This window comes from Liolophura sinensis, chromosome 7 (genome assembly GCF_032854445.1).
Source record: "Liolophura sinensis isolate JHLJ2023 chromosome 7, CUHK_Ljap_v2, whole genome shotgun sequence".
Taxonomy (NCBI): domain Eukaryota; kingdom Metazoa; phylum Mollusca; class Polyplacophora; order Chitonida; family Chitonidae; genus Liolophura; species Liolophura sinensis.
The window spans coordinates 41140521-41162748 of NC_088301.1; the positions used below are offsets into that span (position 1 = coordinate 41140521).

At 38.6% G+C, this 22228-nt stretch overlaps 1 protein-coding gene across 3 annotated transcripts; it reads left to right on the top strand.

Moving 5' to 3' along the window:
• Positions 1 to 15: 15 nt before the first annotated feature.
• LOC135469810 (coiled-coil domain-containing protein 66-like) lies at positions 16 to 21162 on the top strand. 3 transcript variants are annotated; one of them, XM_064748417.1, is made up of 22 exons: positions 16 to 119; positions 1024 to 1091; positions 1568 to 1593; positions 1964 to 2249; positions 2589 to 2621; positions 3418 to 3670; positions 4321 to 4511; positions 4976 to 5182; positions 5633 to 5854; positions 6425 to 6531; positions 7425 to 7592; positions 8108 to 8180; positions 8775 to 9012; positions 9463 to 9553; positions 9668 to 9829; positions 10892 to 11036; positions 11423 to 11467; positions 13380 to 13569; positions 17401 to 17507; positions 17690 to 18669; positions 19024 to 19110; positions 20052 to 21162. In XM_064748417.1, the coding sequence occupies exons 1-22, from the start codon at positions 109 to 111 to the stop codon at positions 20115 to 20117; spliced, it is 3756 nt and encodes a 1251-aa protein (XP_064604487.1). In that variant the 5' UTR covers positions 16 to 108; the 3' UTR covers positions 20118 to 21162. The 3 variants fall into 3 exon arrangements, with proteins under 3 accessions (XP_064604487.1, XP_064604489.1, XP_064604488.1); XM_064748419.1 differs by lacking the exon at positions 11423 to 11467; XM_064748418.1 differs by lacking the exon at positions 2589 to 2621.
• Positions 21163 to 22228: the final 1066 nt, after the last annotated feature.

The window sequence follows — 22228 nt, forward strand, 5'->3', positions numbered from 1 at the left end:
TCACGACAAGCACATACCTGACAACAAAATAAGCAACGGTAGGGGGTTGTGAGATAAACAGCGGCTTCCTCGATCAATTTTCTTGGTCCAGACTGAGTTCACGACACCATGAGTTTTGGGTAAGGTGTCAATGTTGTGTGAAAGTACAATAAACTTCTCAGAAACGTCATTAGTAGTGGAAGAGATATTTAAAAACTTGCTTAGAAAAGGCTCAATCCAAGATATGTACGTACAACAACAACATAGTGTTACGATGTAAACCATCCTGTAAAATTATGGCTTGTACGACATGATGGCTACAAGAATTTCCGAAAATGCGACCTTTCTCTTAACATTTTTAAGTGCGCGGTACTTCGATCAGAACCAACCCCACCATCAGGCGGTATGCTAGTATTCCAGGTGTAGAACTACTGCAGTGTCAGGATTCATTGATCCAAGTACAGAGAATTGTTTAACCACTATCTAATCCAAGGTGCATCATGTAATGTTGTCAGGTGGATTTGTTTAAGTGTCATATGATGTCAGATAGCGTAATATTTCTATAAGACTTTGGACTCATACTAAATGTCGCCATATTTGTAGAATTATACGGTACTTACTAACATTCTCTGACTTATCCAGAAATTCATGACTAAGTTGCAGTGATCCGTTGGGCACAGTTTATAATAGTGTTTAATGTTTGCGATTGTAAACAGGAAAGGTTAGAATTTGTGGGGGACGGGGGTGGGGGGTGGGGGGCTCCATGGCTCAGTTGGTTAGCGCTTGAGCGCAGCATAATGACCCAGGAGCATCTCACCAATGTGGTCACTGTGAATTCAAGTTCAGCTCATGCTGGCTTCCTCTCCAGCTGTATGTGGGAAGGTGTGTCAGCAACCTGTAGATGGTTGTGGGTTTCCCCCAGTTTCCTCCAACCATAATGCTGGTCACCATTGTATAAGTGAAATATTCTTGAGCATGGCATAACACACCAATCAAATAAATAAATAAATACATGTTGTGCATATTATATTCATCTATTCACAGTGCAAGTGGCTCGTTAAGATTTGATGTGGGAAATCATGGAAGGGATCAAGGGATTTTCTGGCAAGCAGGTAATTTGAGTTGCCTATGTCTCTATTTTGCACAGTAAGGTCTTAAAAAGCTGCATGGCTACAGAGTAGGGGTATATCTCAGATAGAGCAATGCAAATTATAATACACAGTGTAATATAGCCCCAAAATGTGCAGGAAAAGGTAAGGAACATTTACTTCGTCTGTACACGCGATTAAAACCTTCCCTAGCATAAACTGATGTCAACCAAGTCATAATAATCCATGAACTTGTTCAGAATCTCACTGAACCAAAAACAATCCATGACATGTAAACAAAACATGTACATTTTCTCTATCACTTACATATGTAAATAGCATAATATGGCATATTCAGGTTAGTGCTTGAAACAAAATTTGGGTGCACAATTGTATGCAGATTAACAAAATGGTGGCACAGATAAGCTTTTTTGGGTGCACAAACTAATTAATTTTTAAACCCTGATATTTGCTAACGATTTGCAATTTCTGTACTCAAGGGTCACAGAAGAAGCCTGCTAAAAAGGTAAGATGTGAACTACATGTACTTGCATACTGAGGATAATAATCTTGGCATTATTTTTGATATCCTTGCTCTTGGTGTGTGTATCTATAGCAATATTTCTGATCTGACATCAGTTCTTGGATGCACTTCATTTTTGTACTTTTACTTGACTACTGGTATTGGTATCTTTGTATATGCATCTATCATTAAGATGTGCTTCCACATATACTCTACAGTTTAAAAAGAAGAAAAATATTCTGTGTTTCTTCAGCTACGTGTACTATGTGTCACACATTGGATATACTGTTCTAAATTTTCGTGCTGAAATTGTGTTTTTAAGGAATTGAAAAATTGACCATAATGGATACTCATGCAGTTGTTTTTATTTCAGTTTGGATACAAAAAGAAAGAAATGAAATACCCTTTGAGAAAGATTGGTCCTGCTGAAACTGTTGTGGAGCATAATGAGGTAAAAAACAACCAACAGAATAAAAGTCACAGGAAGAATTTTGTGAGGAAGAATAAAGAAAATGCGTCTAACTTGATGCGAACAAAGGATGGAATCTCCAAGGAAAATGGTGGATATTATACACTCACGCACAAGCAATTAAATGCCATTCTCCAGTCTGTGGGAAAAATTGCCTCATTGCGAGGAGAAGGTGTAAATATTGCCATAGGTAAGCTAATTTCATAATGTCACTTCCTCCTTCACCCGAACAGTAAGCATAATCCATACAGCATGGTTGTGGACAATTTCAGTTCCTCTTCGGGATGTCTTTGTAGTGCAGAAAGAGTCTTCCTATCATGTTATTTTCATTTTGCATCAGGAATTCTAACCAACTAATTTTATTAGATAATTTTATTAAATTCTAACCAAAATTTGTACACAGTTGTTGCTTGAATATGTGTGTAGTTTCAGGTCATTGCCTGTAATTTTGTCTTGGCTTTGGTAGTGATAGTTTGCTGTGACTGCTGTATAACTTGTACCTTTTCCTGTCTTCTTTCATTTCTAACAGACGAAACATTGGCATTACAGGATAAAGTTTCAGGTATTTGAGTTAACTAATATAGTATCTTTATTTTTCTCACTGCTCCATTGAATGAATTAGGCTTATTGACTATGATTTGGTTCTCTGACTTGGTCTACACTCATTCTAACTTCATGCTAGCAAAATTATGTGAAAGTGGCATTTCGGGACTTATTTTTCGAGGCTCACATATTCAGAGTGGGAAACAATCATCATCGGCAGATCTATCAACAGGAAATTGGGATAATAATAGTAATCATCAGCTAAAAACAGAGGTGACATCAAAATCTATGACAACATCTTGCAGAGGGTGGTTATTTCTGAAAATGATTCTGGCTTAATGTCTATGAAGATTATATTTCTGGCAGTTACAAAATAAAATGCCATTTTATATCAACAATCCAAGCACAAAGCAAGTTCTATTTCATTTGTTTTAAATAGAAACTCCATTTGTCTCATATTATGACATACTGTGGATGCTCCTCTATAATCATTTCTTGCCAATCTGCCATCACAAGGTTTCATATAATTTAAGTGGTTCTGGTTACAAACATCCTCACTCTAACTTGGAGATGTACTTAGGACTTTTAGGTCTTGGCATGGTATTTTATGGCAAGTTATTCTTTTTTTCTTTCTGCTTTATGTAGACACAACCAATCGCAAATTAAGACTGATTTTAGTATTTGGCAAAAACACCCTAACTTTAAGTACATGTTCACTATTTACTCTACATACTTCCCACACACAATATAAATGTAGGCACTGTTTACATTGTTATAAATGTATAATTTATTCCATTAAATGTTTTTTTCAAAAGATCCCCTGACAAATGAACTAAAGATTGATCCAACAGAAGTTACTGACTCTGGAAATGATGAAAATAAAGAACAGGTGAAGGAGAGTGAAACCTTTGATGCCACAAAGGAAGGTTCTGAACATGGCGAGGCTGGGGAATGTAACTCAGGTGAGGTCGTCAAAGAAGTGGAGAGTCCCCGACTGGCGAAGACTGAAATGCACAATAGTAAACAGTCAGAGGATCAAACCACAGCCAGAAGTGAAACGAAAAGCAGGTGAGCTCTTTTATTAAACTTTAACACTCATACATGTATGTCTTAAAATATCATTTAAGAGTATTTGATTAAAGTTATAACCCCTTGCACATTTAACATACTATTATTTTTTTTTGATTCTATAATTCATTTTGTTGATCCAAAAAAAATTTTGTTACATTTGGTGTATATCTGTTAAAATTTTGTCCTATATATTTTACTTTTTTTATTTGCAAATTAACATTGTTTAGAGACTGCAGCATCAAAACAATATTGCACAAGCTTTACATAAATTTTCATCATTACATTGATCCTTTAATAGTAAAGTATTGTCTGGAACACCCTAATCTACACCCTAGCTTAGATTGTCACAAGTTGTTAACTGAAAAAAAAAAGATTTGTGAAACATTATGAAGATTTAGAAATATTTTTTTTTTACAGATTTACATTGGTAAAGCTTCTAATCAGTGACATTTGTGATAGTAGCGTTGACCTATCTTCTCTATGAAGCTCCTTTCACAAATCGCAAGACACTTCTCACCTTTCATACCAGTGATGAATCAGAAGGTTTACATCAGATATTTGGGTGCTTTACTCCCAAATATTCATCCTTACCATTTAAAGTTTGTAGTCTTCAGCATTTAACAAAATGCTGCTTTCTTCTTTCTCAGGAAGACAAGAAAGCAAAAGCAAAAAGTGTCAGAAGAAGCCAGAGAGAAAGAAAACCAAATCACTGAGGCTGAGGTATCAAAAGTTGAAGAGAATCAGACTGAGCATAGATTTTCCCCACCCCCAATTCCCAGGTCTCACATGACAAAGGCAGAGAAACTCCGCCAGGAGATGAGACAGAATCAAGACAAGAGTGAGTATCACAATCCCTCACATGCCAGGCATGCTTTATAATCTGTTCACATTTAGGTGGAGATCTTGCCTTTCAGCATGCATAAAATGTTGCCATTAAAGTAAATACCACATGAACAGTTAAATGCTTCAGAAGATTTACCTGGAAATCAAGGCCAGAAAATGGTACATGTAGTTTTATTTCATTGATGTTCTTCCGTGTATATGCAGTTTGTTTACAAGTAGTAGTAAAGCTAGGATGGAACTTTGTTTTCATTACTCTGTAATCAAATGTGTAAAGGAACCAGGTGTGGGTAACTAACATGTAGGCCTGTTGTACAGTGCAGCATGGAGTTTCAGTTGAACACGCGTAGGAGTTATAGCTGAAAAGTGGCAAATATTTTGATTTATTTAGATTTTTTCCATCGCACACTTATAAGCCGAGAAGTTTATCCATTGCTGAAGGTAATCATGGTTTTGCTGCAGATGAGAGTGTAAGAGGCCTGAGACAGAGTTCTGATGACCCAACTCAGAAAGCCGAGGTCAGTAAGGTGGAGAAGCGCCGGGACAGAAATCCCCTTACAAACAGCAGAGATGAGACCTCCCCTATAAAGTTTCACATTCCTCCCCTCATTCCAAAGGCTCACCTCACAATGGCCGAGAAAAAAAGGCTGCAGTGGGAAATAGAGAGAGGTAACAACTTGACAAATGTATATCCATTAATAGCTGCCTCAAATCTTGAGCCTGCATCTATATGGTCATTGTGATAGTCAATTTCGTGTGATTTTTTCCTCAGTTGTAGTTGGGAAGAAGGTAGACATACATAACTTGAGAAATTAAGATTTTGTGGAATGAATGTTTTGCTAGGAAAGATATCAAGATTTGATAATATGTTTATGAGCTGGAATTGAGCTGCATGCTTTTATTACCATATGTAGAGGGGTTTTAGTCAGGATAAAAAATGGTATTTGTTGTGGTACATAATAATAACATAATTGACAAGGAACTGACGAAGGACCTTGGGAAAAGTAGTACATTGATGTACATGCATGTGTGCTGTTGCCCTTTACAGTGTACATGTATGTCACACCTGGATTTACCAGCACAAGAATATTTACAAATACATCTTCTTCTCTTGTACAGGTGAGACTATCAATACTCCCCCAAGCACAAAGAAAACTACTTCATCAGCAGACAAAGTGACACCCAGGGAAGAAAAGTCAAAGGAAAAAGAAAATGATGACAGGAAAACTGTGGACCAGAAGGATAATAGCTTAGGTGGAAGTGAACCACTAAAGATGCTGATTCCGAAGGCCCATCTTTCGCAGGCTGAAAGGAAACGACTTCAGTGGGAGTTGGAAAAAGGTTTGTTTAGAAATCGGATACCATCAATTTAAATAATGCTGCATTACATGTAATTTATTTATGTAGGTGAATATATGAATTCATGCAGTTGAAAGGAGGTGGGGGAGGGGAGGCTGAGGGGGGAGGGTATAGCAGCTCTCCAAATGGGAAATAATTACTTTTTTTTTCCACTTAAAATTTTTTAAAAATATAAAATAATGATAATACACACTTTATTTGTTTGAGGTATGATTTTTTTCTGCAAATATTTTTTTCTTTGTGCAGAAAATATGATTAGTAAACATGCATTATTATTCATGCCATTGCATACATTGCCTGAATTTCTGTCTCTGCAGGCCTATCATGGTCGTCTAGAAGAGAGAATATAAATTTCTGTTAAGCTCCATTGAAAGAAGGATATACATGTAGGATGCATTGGCCATGCAACAGATGAATTTTGGAGTGCTGTATGCAGTAATAATCTGTTTTAGTCTGAGAAGTCATGGGAAGGAGTACATTATACTAGTTATACCAATAATGCAGATACAAATAAACAAATTCATGTTGACATGCGTGCTCTCTACCTGACAGCTGAACAGAAGAGTGTGGTCAGCTATGACCCTTGGGGCCGACCTGGTGCAGGAGCCCCTATCCGAACCAACTCTGGGAAACCACTGGCTGACTACAAGTCCAGAAAGGTATTGTCATCAACACTGCATGTTCTTATAGTAAAACTGGGACAGCTGTAAATGCAGTATGAACTTCTGATAGGATTAGTGGCTGATTTGGTTCTTCCCAATGACTTGTAACTTGGCTCATGGGTTTGTTGGTATCATTTACTTATGTGTTGGACTCCTGTTGTTTCTAGACATCAAGTGATAATTGAAATAAACAAGTGTGTTAGTGCTTTTGACAATTTTGTTGAACTGAATGTCCTTATTAACTGATTTGTGCTATTGGAAAACATTTTCATACATTAGTCAGAGTAACCCGCCAGTGTGTTACAGTGTGTGAACTTAACAGTTTGTGGTTTAGGTTAATACTGAAGTGTCAGACAGTCTCCAGTCGTTCACAACTACAGTTGCATTCTCCAGGTGATTGCAGTACACTAGAGCCAGGTGTACATACATGTACTGTACAACATAAATACACAGCAGGAAGCCTGGAGTCATGACAGAACTTGTTTTACATCTATGGTGACAGATTCTTGAAACTAGATGCAGGCTGTGAGTGCATAGTGAACTAACCACATCTGCATAACAGTGTATACTGGTACTGTATGCTTAGACTTCCATTACACTTACCCTAGACAGATGTCCATTCAGTCTGGGTTGTTCACTGCAGCTTAAGTGTACAGCAATGGACACATCAGTATTAGGATATGCATTGAATGATTCTTTTCATTAGCACTCTATGTAAGTACATGTAGAAGGCTTTTCTTCAATGGGTGATGTTGTGGTACATTTGTGTTCTAAAACATTCTTGTGTCTTGTGTTTTTTTGTTTTTTTTTTTGTCTGACATATTTCTCATTAAGTGTTTCTATTCAACACCCATTGTAACCCAGATTGTGTGTGTCTTGTCTGTATCTAGGAGCAAGCCCTAAGGCTATCCTTGGAGGCCAGACAGGAGCCTCAGCCAGCCTCCACCAATCCATCCCAGGCTCCCCAATCACCAGACTCACAAAGCCCCTCCAAGATGATGGCTAACCAAAGCCATTGGACTGAACCAGCAGCAATGAGAAGCTCATTTGCTATTGGGGTAAAAGAAGACTACATTTTAGAAATAATGCTGTCTCAATACAGGAAGGAATTTATTTATCTGCATGTTTATTTGAATATTGTTTAATGCCATACTCAAACATTAGTTAGGAAAATGGTCTGTGTGGGACAATCCACTGTGACCAATTTTTGGCAGGTTACTGACAAACTTTGCATGTATACCATATACGCTTAGATGGATAGGTTCTAGACGAGGTCTTTGTCAAATGTAAAACTGCGGAATTAGTTCAGCAAGTTCTGTGGGACACTTACTGTCACACATAACTCCACATAAAATGAGAATGTGGAAATGTAGAAATGCCCTTCAACTGCTGGATTAGTGCCACATACCCCAGGAGGGAATGATGCCTTTGGCTGTTTGTGTAAGAACATGAAATTTGCTGCCTTAATACTTCTACATTTGTAACAGTAATAACACTAGGTGACAACATGGATTATTTGATAGTGAAAGAGAGTTGTACATTTATTTCTCAAGTTCTTTATTTTCAAATATAGTTCATTGCCCCAAATGAAGAACGGTTCAAATCAACAAAAGAGGAAGAGCGTAGAAAATGGCTGGAGGACTTAGGTATGTTTATGTCAGTAAATCTTACTTCTCTCAGAATATATTGTTAGTATTCTGTAATATAAATAATATTTTATTCTCTAATTTGTTTTGTTGCTTATTGTTGTGATATACTTGTTAAATGTTTCCAATTAAACGTTGGGCCTCCTTGGCCGAGTGGTTACAGTGGCTTGCAAAGGCTCGTGGGGAAGGTCTTGCAGCAACCTTTAGATGGTTATGGGTTACCCCCTCCCCAGGATCTTCCCAGTGTCTTCCCACAATAATGCAGACTGCTGTTTTAGTGAAGTATTGTTGAATACAGTGTAAAACACCAATCAAATCAACCTGCTATAGCTAGACCTGATTTCTATGTTTGCATGTGAGCTCATATATATGTATAACAATTATTTGTTGCGCATATTTATGTAACTGTTGATGTTAGGTCAGAGGTAATTTAGATATGTGACTATGATACAAAGTTGCATGCCCATGGGCATGGGTTGCACAGGCAGATAGCCAGCGTATAAGTGAAATATTCTTGATTACAGCGTAAAACACCAATGAAATAAATAAATAAAATGATACAAGGTTGCCAATATGTCCCTGTGATATTTGCAGAGAAGCAGAGAGAAGAGAGGCGACTTCAGAAATTAGCTGAGAAGGAGAAGGATCGTCAGTATTTTCAGGAGACCTGGGCTGACAAACTAACCCATGAGCCTCATCCCCCTGCACCCCTCCCAGACCAAACGGCCAGCCTCACCCCAAGGACAGACTACCCCCATACTCAGCCTGCCACTGTTCTCACTCCCAGGGTAGGAAGTGCTCCGCAGGCTACTACATCAGGCTTTAATGACAGGTGAACAAAAATGGCTTGGACTTAATGCATGATATAGCAATTTATTTGTCACCATATTACAGATTGTTTATTTTCAATTTAGTTTATCAGCAATCTGATTGGTCCATTTTCTTCCAATCAGGACTCCAGTATGACATAACCTTGTTTTAGCACACATTGTTATGCTGAGACTTAACTGAAAAGTGAACACTATATCTTTGAGATGACAAAATCATTATCATGGTTGGTTGAGGGATGAGACAATGCATTTACATGTTGAGTGTGGAAATTTATAGCATATCTCTTGATGGAGATCATGGAGATTGAATTTGAACTTCTGTTAAATCATAGATTTTAATGACTTTATTAAGTTGGTTCAGCACATAGGCATAATGAATTCAGAGTTTCAGAAGTGGTGCAGATATATCTTGGTAATAATTTAATCATTTCTCCTTTTTTCTGAATAAACAGTAAGAACTACACTCGAGGTCAAGGCTCTTTGCTTGACCCGTCGACCATTAAGGAGATGGAGGAGAAAAGAAGGAGACATTTAGAGCACCAGGTAGGTATTATGAAAGAGATTTATGGTGTATGAATATGATACTGACATGTGTAAATCAAGATATTGCTTTCAACTTTAGTATTTAGTGTGATCAGAAATGGCTCTGGATTTCAGGCTGCAGTATTAGCCCAAGTAGAAGAGAACCAGAAGCTCAAACGGTTGGAGAGAGAAAGAAAAATACAGGAAGAATTGGAAGAAGAGAGAAAACTACAGCAAGAACGAGACGTGTTACAAAATCAGTACAAAGAGGAACAGAAGAAATCTAGATTAAAAGAGGTAAGCTGTATGTATAGCACATATACACGTATATGACAATCATTAAAAATATGTTCATTAGGTATAACCTGATAGACCATCCCAGAAAAAAGGGTCTGTTGTAAGGTTACCGCTATCGGAGAGTAAAGATGAGAAACAACTGGCTTGTTTAACTCTCAGATCAGCGATAGGCCTTACAAAAGATCAAGCAAAGAAACATGAAGACCCTTGAATAAGTTCAATACAAATATATGAACAAAATAGACAAATACTGTAACTGACAATAATATACAAAACAATACAAATGATAACAAAAATATGTAGTCTCTTACTGATGACAGGGTCTAAATCTGGAAAACACAAGCTCACAGAGTGCTCTGTACAGACAATGAAGTACAAATCACGAATGTTGACTAGTGGGAAATCCGATATCTCCAAACCCAGCAAAATCCCTCACAGTGAATGGTAGTAAATATGACCAAATGGACTTGAGTAAATGACTGCTTACAAGTGGACTCAAATGGATGACCACTCACAAGTGGACTTGAATGAATGACTGCGAGCTTCACAACTCTGTGGCTCATATTTATGGACTTACGTAAATGGAAATTATGGAAGGTTTGATCGTAAACATGTTTTCAACACCGATACATATTTTTAGAATTTACACTGTATTTACAATGACGCTGAACTCATAAACACCGAAGCCTCGAGAATGCTTGACTGAATCCCAGTGCAGGCTATAACATACACAGTGTGAAAAATGTAGGTCAGACACTGACAAATACAAAATATAATACAATGTTAAAGACGAGGGTTCATAACACTACTCTGACAGTTTGGATTTAAACGTAAACTGACCCTATTGCTTTTCAAAGGGTTGGTTTACACCGAATAAAGAATGTTGTATGGATAGCTTAAGGCACTGTCATTGTTCTTCCTTTTCCTATACAGTAAAAGTGATGGGAACTGTCTGATGCATTGTCATTCAGGTTTTTTCGTCTCGTGTGAAGGCCACATGTACCATATGTATTTTGTAAGTGAAACGACTGAATGTTAGTTAATTCACATCACTTGTTGCAGGAAGCAAGACAACGACGCTTGCTAGAGCTAAAAAATGCTATGGATGAAGCTCACTACAACGCACAGCAGGAAAAACATATGAAGCGAATGCAGCACCTTCAACAAGGAGGTCATGACATCAAACGATTGCAGGCGACTATTGAAGGTACGTTGGGAAAAGACAAGATACAGGTGGGCTGTGTTTGTCTGCTATGTGCTGGTTTGCCCACATTGATTGGATGAGCTTGTCGACATCAATTATCCAGTGACCCGAAGTACATGTGTACTACCCTTCTACAATTCATTATTGCCTTATATTAAATTCTCAATCTTTCTTCTTTATTGTGTGTTTTTTGTTAGATTTAGAAAATGTGTACCTGATTTATTGTAATTCATCTACCTTTAAACCATTTTAATATAGAATGAGCATATTTATGAAGTTGCACCTGTATACCATTTCTGTTGTTCTGATATAAGAAGTTTCTTTCAGCTGAGTCATATTGTTGGGCATGCATCTTTCAAAATCCCATATATTTCTCTTTTCATGAACAGACCCTATTGTTGATTTACACCAATCAGAAGCTGGCTTACTTAACGGTAGTTGTATATTTATCACACTTGAATCACTCGTCCCGACCATGATTGTTTGAAATGTTTAACATTTTAGACCCAACTAACAGATGTTCGTGTAAGTGGTGCAAGGTCCGTTTTACACATGGTGTACATGTTTGTATTAACACGCCATTGTCCTGGAGAAAGGGATCAGGAGGATCTGAGAACCTGATTCTGTGTTAATAATGGCAGACATAATGCGAGGCATACCATTCTCTTTGCCAAGAAAACAGTTTACATGTATGTGTTATGTGTGAATTCACCTTATAAAACTTACAGGCATGATGTGTGTGCCCATTTGACAGTATTAATAGACGCAGTCATTGAATAGAAGAATGCAAAACCCTTCATTTTGTCACTTCCACATAACTCCTTCATAGACTGGTTTCAAGCAATTTAATACATGTTTGTTTTACTTTGAGAATCTACGTCTTTAACAATTTATCATGGTGAAAAAGGAAGGTTCTGGAGACACCTGAAATGTTTCATGTTAGCAAGAAGATAATGTATTTAGGGCAGTTACTCAAATGGTGTGTAAATTGTGATATTATCAGTCCCCAGTGTTACATTTTATACATGAAAATGAATGAATCTGTTCCTAGTGATCATAATGTTTCACTGCATGACTTCACCTTATGTCCCAGACAGATGACAGATGCCAATAGCATTTGCCATACTCTGTGCACCACTTTATTTAATTATGCATACATGTAGGTTTATGTTGTCCTGACTGTTTTTTTTTTTGTGTTTAAACACCCTTATTCACCATGTTGTTGTTGCCTGTCTTCATGCTTGTGTGTGTTGTTTGGATTATTTCTTGGACTCTTTTTTTTTTTTTTTAATACATTGCTATGACATGACTATAAAGATGACTGACTGGGATTTGAATTTTAATGTACAGTTAGTTATGGTTTTTGACATGTGTTTTTTTGTACAGTCCTCCATTTCCAGGTTTACCTGCAGGTGCAGTGTACACACACATTTTCATGACTTGTCTTCAACCTGTTGGCTTCGAATATCATTTAAGGCAGAATTAGCAATCAGAGCAATTTGTGCTATTCCAAGCATTCGTAATAATACAGAATATACTCCACACATAAAATACAGTCTTACTGCTGACTAATTGATTACATAAATGCAAGCAATATAATGATCTTTACAACACAGAACATAATAAAAAAAGCACGTAAATAAAGGTGAAGCAAAACAAAGTGGTGTGAAAGAACTGGGACAGCAGAGCTGAGAGATGCTGTTGCCCTAAGCTTAGTTAATAAACACCATGCGCAGTAAAGTGTGCGTAATTTTGTGTCTACTCAGTGAATGTTTTATGTCTTTAAGTGAGAGTTGGCTTGTTTGTTGTTAGTATTATCTTTATTGCTTTCAGGTGAATTGATGAGTGATGTACCATAATAATGTGACCTCGGAAGTTGTTTTTATGTGCCAGCCCTATTGCCTGTGTACTCTTAAAATAGTCAGTGATGCTGCATTTATAGGACATGTTCATGAACTTTGCTTTTGTTTTATAAGTTATGTGTTGATCTGTTCATTGGTGAACTTAATTACCATGGCACAGTGGTTAGAAGTGCTCACTTTGATTGCTAGGACACACAAGGTGCTTCGGTATGTTCAAACTCAGCCCAGGACAGAGAGAAGAAAAGAAAGAAAAATTAACTTGTTTTTAATCAGTTCATATAAGAAGATAATAAGATAATAATAATTTTTCTGTTTTATTTTATGTCCACACTTAGGTTGTTACCATGATTTTTTACAGGTATCATCAGGAAGTGCAGAAGAATTTTCATAAGTTCTACTGTGTATCTTTGTGTTGATCAATGCATTAACCAGTCATTTTCTACTCTTGCTCTGGTATAAGTATGTTGCTTTGTTTCTTTCACAGCCAACTTGACACCACGCCCAACTGCAAGGCATGTGGAGCCAACCTCTGTCCCAGGCCTGGACTTGACTCCCCGACTGTGGCACCCGTCACAGGAGACCACAGATCCTGCCCCTGCCCCTTCCCCAGCACCTCCCCCTGTTGGCCAAGAACCACTGCCAGCACAAACACAGCATAAGACAGCAGTAGAAAGGTGATTATTACTCCTTTTTTTAGCTCGCCTGTATAAAGTACAGGTGTACCTTGTATCGTACTGTGAGTGTCGGCGTAGGCGTCCAATAATAGAGAAAGCAATGTTAAACAAAATGTTAGGGGTGGTATCTTAAAAAGCATTGCAGGTATTTAGCTTAGGTTTGTACACATGTAGAGCACAATTGCACGAGGGGTATATTCCATCGTTGATTGGATGTGTGCATAGTAAGTACCATAAATTGCTGACTTAGTGTATTGTGTGTAAGAATCAATGTTAAACAAAGTGGTAGAGGTGGAGCATGTATTGAGCTCAGGGTTTGCCCACATGTAGAGCACAATAGGATGAGGGGGATATTCCATCGTTGATTGGATGTGTGCATAGTAAGTACCATAAATTGCTGACTTAGTGTATTGTGTATAAGAATCAATGTTAAACAAAGTGGTAGAGGTGGAGCATGTATTGAGCTCAGGGTTTGCCCACATGTAGAGCACAATAGGATGAGGGGGATATTCCATCATTGATTCAGTGTGTGCATATTAAGTACCCTAAATTGCTGACTCAGTGTATTGTGTATAAGAATCAATGTTAAACAAAGTGGTAGAGGTGGAGCATGTATTGAGCTCAGGGTTTGCCCACATGTAGAGCACAATAGGATGAGGGGGATATTCCATCGTTGATTCATTGTGTTCCTATTAAGTACCCTAAATTGCTGACTTAGTATATTGTGTATAAGAATCAATGTTAAACAAAGTGGTAGAGGTGGAGCATGTATTGAGCTCAGGGTTTGCCCACATGTAGAGCACAATTGCACGATGGGCATATTCCATCGTTGATTAGATGTGTGCATAGTAAGTACCCTAAATTGCTGACTTAGTGTATTGTGTATAAGAATCAATGTTAAACAAAGTGGTAGAGGTGGAGCATGTATTGAGCTCAGGGTTTGCCCACATGTAGAGCACAATAGGATGAGGGGGATATTCCATCATTGATTTAGTGTGTTCATATTAAGTACCATAAATTGCTGACATAATATATTGTGTATAAGAATCAATGTTAAACAAAGTGGGATTGGTGGAGCATGTATTGAGCTCAGGGTTTGCCCACATGTAGAGCACAATAGGATGAGGGGGATATTCCATCGTTGATTTAGTGTGTTCATATGAAGTACCATAAATTGCTGACTTAGTGTATTGTGTATAAGAATCAATGTTAAACAAAGTGGTAGAGGTGGAGCATGTATTGAGCTCAGGGTTTGCCCACATGTAGAGCACAATAGGATGAGGGGGATATTCCATCGTTGATTCAGTGTGTGCATAGTGAGTACCTTAAATTGCTGACTTAGTGTATTGTGTATAAGAATCAATGTTAAACAAAGTGGGATTGGTGGAGCATGTATTGAGCTCAGGGTTTGCCCACATGTAGAGCACAATAGGATGAGGGGGATATTCCATCGTTGATTCATTGTGTTCATATTAAGTACCCTAAATTGCTGACTTAGTGTATTGTGTATAAGAATCAATGTTAAACAAAGTGGTAGAGGTGGAGCATGTATTGAGCTCAGGGTTTGCCCACATGTAGAGCACAATAGGATGAGGGGGATATTCCATCGTTGATTTAGTGTGTTCATATTAAGTACCATAAATTGCTGACATAATATATTGTGTATAAGAATCAATGTTAAACAAAGTGGGATTGGTGGAGCATGTATTGAGCTCAGGGTTTGCCCACATGTAGAGCACAATAGGATGAGGGGGATATTCCATCGTTGATTTAGTGTGTTCATATGAAGTACCCTAAATTGCTGACTTAGTGTATTGTGTATAAGAATCAATGTTAAACAAAGTGGGAGGGGTGGAGCATGTATTGAGCTCAGGGTTTGCCCACATGTAGAGCACAATAGGATGAGGGGGATATTCCATCATTGATTTAGTGTGTTCATATTAAGTACCATAAATTGCTGACATAATATATTGTGTATAAGAATCAATGTTAAACAAAGTGGGATTGGTGGAGCATGTATTGAGCTCAGGGTTTGCCCACATGTAGAGTACAATAGGATGAGGGGGATATTCCATCGTTGATTCATTGTGTTCATATTAAGTACCCTAAATTGCTGACTTAGTGTATTGTGTATAAGAATCAATGTTAAACAAAGTGGGAGGGGTGGAGCATGTATTGAGCTCAGGGTTTGCCCACATGTAGAGCACAATAGGATGAGGGGGATATTCCATCATTGATTTAGTGTGTTCATATTAAGTACCATAAATTGCTGACATAATATATTGTGTATAAGAATCAATGTTAAACAAAGTGGGATTGGTGGAGCATGTATTGAGCTCAGGGTTTGCCCACATGTAGAGCACAATAGGATGAGGGGGATATTCCATCATTGATTCAGTGTGTGCATAGTAAGTACCTTAAATTGCTGACTTAGTGTATTGTGTATAAGAATCAATGTTAAACAAAGTGGGAGAGGTGGAGCATGTATTGAGCTCAGGGTTTGCCCACATGTAGAGCACAATAGGATGAGGGGGATATTCCATCGTTGATTTAGTGTGTTCATATGAAGTACCATAAATTGCTGACTTAGTGTATTGTGTATAAGAATCAATGTTAAACAAAGTGGTAGAGGTGGAGCATGTATTGAGCTCAGGGTTTGCCCACATGTAGAGCACAATAGGATGAGGGGGATATTCCATCGTTGATTTAGTGTGTTCATATTAAGTACCCTAAATTGCTGTCTTAGTGTATTGTGTATAAGAATCAATGTTAAACAAAGTGGTAGAGGTGGAGCATGTATTGAGCTCAGGGTTTGCCCACATGTAGAGCACAATAGGATGAGGGGGATATTCCATCGTTGATTTAGTGTGTTCATATTAAGTACCCTAAATATGCATAATGGAAATGAGCAATAATTTAATTTAACTCACAGGTCAACATTTGGTTCAGACATTTAGTTGGCTGTGATTTCTTTAGTGTCGTCTTTGTGAAGCTGATCAGTTGTATGTGATGATACTATATTGGTTAAGAAGAAGTTTCTGTTTTAGTAGTCTGTTTGCATTTGGCACTTTTTTTGTATTGTTCATAATACACTTAAAGTGCTACTTCAGTCCTAAGAGAAGCAATACGGAAATATTAAAATGATATGAAGGATACCCTAGGGAACAGAGCTAACACCACGGTTAAAAATATTTACAACGAATAACACTATTTAACTTGTATAAGTGAAGAGTCCTAAAAAACAAAATCTTTGGCAGTTTCTGTAAAATTTACCTGATGTGATGTGATGATGTTCCTTATGTGACGATGAGTCAAGCAGATGTGACGTCAAGTAAGGCAGTTATGCCGAAATGACGTCATGCACGTTTGAAAGTGTGACGTCATTTACTGCTATATGTGAGGGATGGGTGATGCCAGGTGTTCTTGCATGACATCACACCAGGTAAAATTGGAAACGACCGAAAAATTTTATTTCTGTACTATCCTCTGATACTTGTGACAGCGGTTTTAATACATTGTTATTCCTTAAAAATTTAGGAAAGCAATTTGGACTGTCTCAGTCCTTATCATTAAACCCCCCTTTTAAGACGTTCAGGTCTTCACTCTGTAGTAGCTGTTTAAATAACAAAACTTAGCTTTTAGAATTTAGGATAGAAAACATTGTGTTTGTTAACAATTATTTAATTAGGATTGTCAGTATGATGATATGCTTACTGAACAGTTCTAATTTATCTGACTGAGCTTTGGCTGCAAAACAAAAACAGTGTGTAATGGTAAGAGGTTAGACTTCAGTCTCAGGGCTAACATAAATTCATCTGGTTTTTGTTGGAGGTATCACCATGAGCCATACACAGAGAATCGTGTGCTGACCCCCAGTCTGTATCGCAAGCCTGTAGCAGACCCGCTGTCCCCAAGAAGGGATTTCTCCACACAAACAGGTAAAATGCTTGTCAGTGTTACTCGTGTTTAATGTGAAGAAATGTAAATGTTCAGTTCATTCATGTTTTTAATAGGTTTCAGTTTTGGTGAAATTCCAGACAGTATATTTGAAGTATAAAAAGTATAAAAGAAGTCAAGAAAACATGACAGATGTGTGACACATGCACGTTGTTGTTTTCAGACTTTAATCTCTTGAAGGAGGATGTAACACGGCAGAATAGTGAGGTGTCTATTGTCTATAAGGAAAAGAAACAACCTGCTCAGAATAAGAAGGTTCGTGTGAAAAGTGCTGATAAAAATGTTGACAGCAATCTGGATAAACAAAACAAAAAACCACCCATGGGGAAGAAGGGGCCGCTAAAAATCAGTGAGAGGCCCAAATGGGGCACTCAGAATCAAAAACAAGCCAAGAACAAGAAGCAGTCTGAAAGAGATCCGTTTTACCAGCGGAAGATTGAGGAGAGACGTGAGAGGCGTGCAAGACGAGAGAGGGAGCTTCTGGCTTCGGTAGAGGCGAACAAGCGGATGATACCAGGAGAAAAGGGCACAGGGCACAGAGAGGAGAGAGTGGAACACGTGGGCGGGTCTAATCGTGCTTATCATGACAAGGATGATCTATTTCATGGGACAGACAGAAGTGGGCAGTATGACAGGCTAGAGGGCATGAGAAGACAAACCCAGTCGCCACCTATGGGACGGACGAGAGACAGATCTCCCACCACCAATTACCGTGGCGACAGTCGGACCACTGTCATCACCACCCATGCACACTCCCCCCCTATACCTGCCCTGCGTCACAAAATGGACATCTGGAAAGACTCGCAGGATTTTGTGAATGATTACCAGTTGGAAACCCACAGTTACAATAATTACCATTCGTCACAGCCTGGTCAGACCCAGGTCAAGCCCTCAAACTCTCATTATCAGGATGACCCGTTTGAAGATGCCCCATTTGAGCCAAGTGATTTCATTCCTTTCACAAGGACAAGTGAGGTTTTAGACCCGGGTAGGGCGGCAGTCCCGGTTATTGTGTCCAGAGAAAGCAGTGCAGTGACCAGGGCACGCAACGAATACCACAAAGGGCAACAACCTGGTCACCATGGTAACCAAATGGAATACTACGATGACAAGAAATATCAGATATTGACGCCAGTACAGAAGGTTAGTACTCTGTCATTTGCAAGCTGTTCTGTGCTTTCTTCACAAATGCTACAGTAAAGAGTCCATTATGAAATCCTCAGTTTAAACTGAATTTCTGTAACATAGTCAGAAAAAATGGTAAAACATGATCTTAATTGCCAATATGAAAAAATATTTCATTCTTGCATTTTCCAGATACACCACACGCCTTTTCTTCGAACTTCTGAAAGCAGTCACAAATGGCTTGTTAGTTGCATGTATATTAGTGTACCCATATTCATGTCCTCATGTTAAGACATTGCAGACATTCTTGTAAAGTTTTGATGATACCATTTGGTGGTCTCTTCCAATCACTAATCTATTTTTGTTTTCAAGGATCCAATATTAAACCCTAACGTTGTGAAGGGTCACCCGACTCCAAGGCAGGACTTGATTCTTCAGCAGCTGTCTCATCTCAAACTGGTAAGGCTGTTTCATGAAACCCCCAGTACTTGATGACAGATGATTAAAGCACTGGCTTGCTGCAACTGTCAGGTGTTTGAGTCCAGTTCTCATGGCTTCGGCTGGGCCTCCGTGGCTCAGTCGGTTAAAGCGCTAGCGCAGCGTAATGACCCAGGAGTACGAGTTCAAGTCCAGCTCATGCTGGCTTCCTCTCCGGCCGTACGTGAGAAGGTCTGTCAGCAACCTGCGGATGGTCGTGGGTTTCCCCCAGGCTCTGCCCGGTTTCCACCCACCATAATGCTGGCCGCCGTCGTATAAGTGAAATATTCTTGAGTACGGCGTAAAACACCAATCAAAATCATGGCTTCGGCTGCAGCTTTATGTCCGGAGGTGTGTTAGGTTCCTGGTGAAAAGTTGTGGTTTACAACTCCAAGAATTCCAGTTTCTTTCACTTACAAACCTGCTCATTGTTATAAATTTAGAAGTCAATTATTGAACTATCAAATTAATAGATTAAATACATGATGACAGTGTCCATCATGGAGGCAAAGGACCTTAATCCTTAATCTGCCCAAATCCTTGCCCACTGTCACATTGCAGTTGTTATTAGGCAGTAAAAGATCCTAGATATTGTAGCTGAACATCATTCTTGGTTATGATGTATTATCCTTGACATCGTCTGCTTTGTTTTTTCAAATTATAGAAAATAACACTTCATGCTAAAGTCTTTGGAGACTAATACGTAAAGTGTACGTGGACAGGCCTTGGCAATATATACTAGGAAGTTTAAGAAAAGTTTAAGGAAGTGAAAAAAAAAAAAGAATAATGATAGAAGTTTTTAGTATGGAAACCTGTTGTGTATAGTCAGATCACTGAAATTTGAAAATCTGAAAGTAGGACTTGCCGTTACTAAGTAAGGGACCATCTCGCATAAATTCACAATCTTTGGAATTCTCTTGCAGAATTTAATGCAGCGACAACGTGAATTAGAGACATGTATGTCCCCAAGTGACCTGACTCAGCCCTGAGACATGAGCCTGTAGGTGATGTGCGAGAGCCTGAAGAAGAGCGATGTGTTGCGACATAGAGCATCTTAGGAAGCTGTGCATTGTGGCGAAGAGCCTGTAAAAGACTGAAGAAGAGCGATGTGTTGTGCCATGGTGCCTTTAGGGGAGACAAGCATTAAGCTAAAGAGATAATTGAGGATCAGTGTATTTTGGCAAGGAATGTGTAGGAGAGCAGTGTGTTGTAATATGGAGCCTTGAGGAGAGCTGTCGCATCAGATGGATCCTGGAGGAGATCTGTACATTTTGGCATGGAGCCTGTTTGAGAGTATGCATCGTGGTATCACCCTTGGTTCAGGGATATGATAAAGAATACAATGTCTCCATGAACCTGTATCTTGAGATGCCATGGCAGCTAAATTTTGTACCAGATGTTGTATGTTCCCATCAGACAGTAATTATAAAATATGTACAAGAAGCCACCAAAAGAAATTATTCCTTTAGATCTCTATTTTTTCAACGCAGTTGCAAAGCGATGTCATATCCATTTTTTTTTCTGTAGATCTCAAAGCACTAGATTTGAGTCCTGTGATTTAGATATGATGACAATCCACTCATTTTCTTCACACAAACTAAAGTTGTTGATGTGTTGGGCTTCCCAAAGTATCAGTTTTTATTTCCATCTGTACCCTCAAGTTTTCAAAATAATCTCAAACATTTGTGACAGGATATGCCTGTAAACTTCATTGTTTTCTCACTATGTTATGTAAGTAACATTTGGAATTTTACGGCTGTGTGAAATGGTGTGCATGTTTGATATGTGGAACTGGATATGAAAACAGTGATTGATCAAAACAGTCAGTGGGAATGTGATGTGATAGAATCTATATTTGTACTGGTATATTACGATATTCAATAATACTAGATACAGTGAGACTGGTATTGCTTTTGGCACTGGCTGGTTATAGTGTTGATTATATCCATGTGTACTCCTTTGGAATCATTGTTCACGCCATTCTTCCTTTGTAGATGTGTACATGTATTTGTGACTTTTGACGCTGAATATAATCTTGAGAATTTCCCTCTGCATTCTGATTCACTGTATAATGATTAGTTATCATGTAATTATCACTGTTATCATTACTCGTCCGGACAGATCTCGGATACTTCATATCAAAAATCTTCCAACAAGGCATGTAGTTGTGTGCTCAGAAGATTTTGGTGATTGTCTTTAGATTTCCACAGCAAGATGCATCATAATATACGTGTAAGACAAATGAGCATCAAAGCCAGAAGTCATTTACCATTTTTTAAAGACTCTTTCAAACTTTCCCCGTGATTTCAATGTGGGACCTAGTTCCACAGCAATGATTTGTTTATTTACTGGATTGGAGCTTTACACCATACTGAAGAATGTTTCACTTATGCAACAGGGGCCAGCATTATGGTGGGAGGAGACTGGGTTCTGTCCGAGGGAAACCCACATCCATCCGCATGTTGTTGGCAAAAACATCAGAGACACACCTTCAGACCATGCGAGCCACATCTGTAGGACACCTGTAGGCCATCTGATACATGCCTAAGACTATCAGAGGCACCTGCAGAGCACGAGCCATATGTGTAGGCCATCTGAGGCACACCTGATCCCATCTGCAGGCCATCTGAGGCACACCTATTGATCATACCCGTCATATCTGGCCCCAGGACAAGATTTTGGTCAAAATTTCAATCGTTAAAGGCTGAAATTTGTTTTATAATGACTTACCCAGAATTTACATTGTTAAGTAATGTATTAACCTTGTTAGAAATAAGAATTTGATTGAAATATTGACTTAAGTCTAAGATCTCTTTGAGAACCCAGAGTCTGTAGGTCATCTGATTCACACCTGCAGACAATATGCAATATGACCCAGATGTAGCACACCTGAAGGACATCTTATGAAGGAGCCCTTATAGGGCATGTACAAGAAATGTGCCTCCTTGTTGCAGGCCGTACTTCCACACCTCTTCTATCTAGTGCTGCTTCACCGAGACGCCTTACCGAAGGCAAGCAAGCCGCTCACCCCAGCCATTATACTGATACGGGTCAACCAGTCACTGGACTATCCCCTTAATGCTGAACGCCAAGCAAGGAA

Bases quoted from the DNA above. Each gene is read 5' to 3' on its own strand.
- LOC135469810 (XM_064748417.1), top strand. The intron at 1,092-1,567 runs GTAATTTGAGTT...TCTGTACTCAAG, and splicing joins AGGGATTTTCTGGCAAGCAG to GGTCACAGAAGAAGCCTGCT. The intron at 4,512-4,975 runs GTGAGTATCACA...GTTTTGCTGCAG, and splicing joins GAGACAGAATCAAGACAAGA to ATGAGAGTGTAAGAGGCCTG.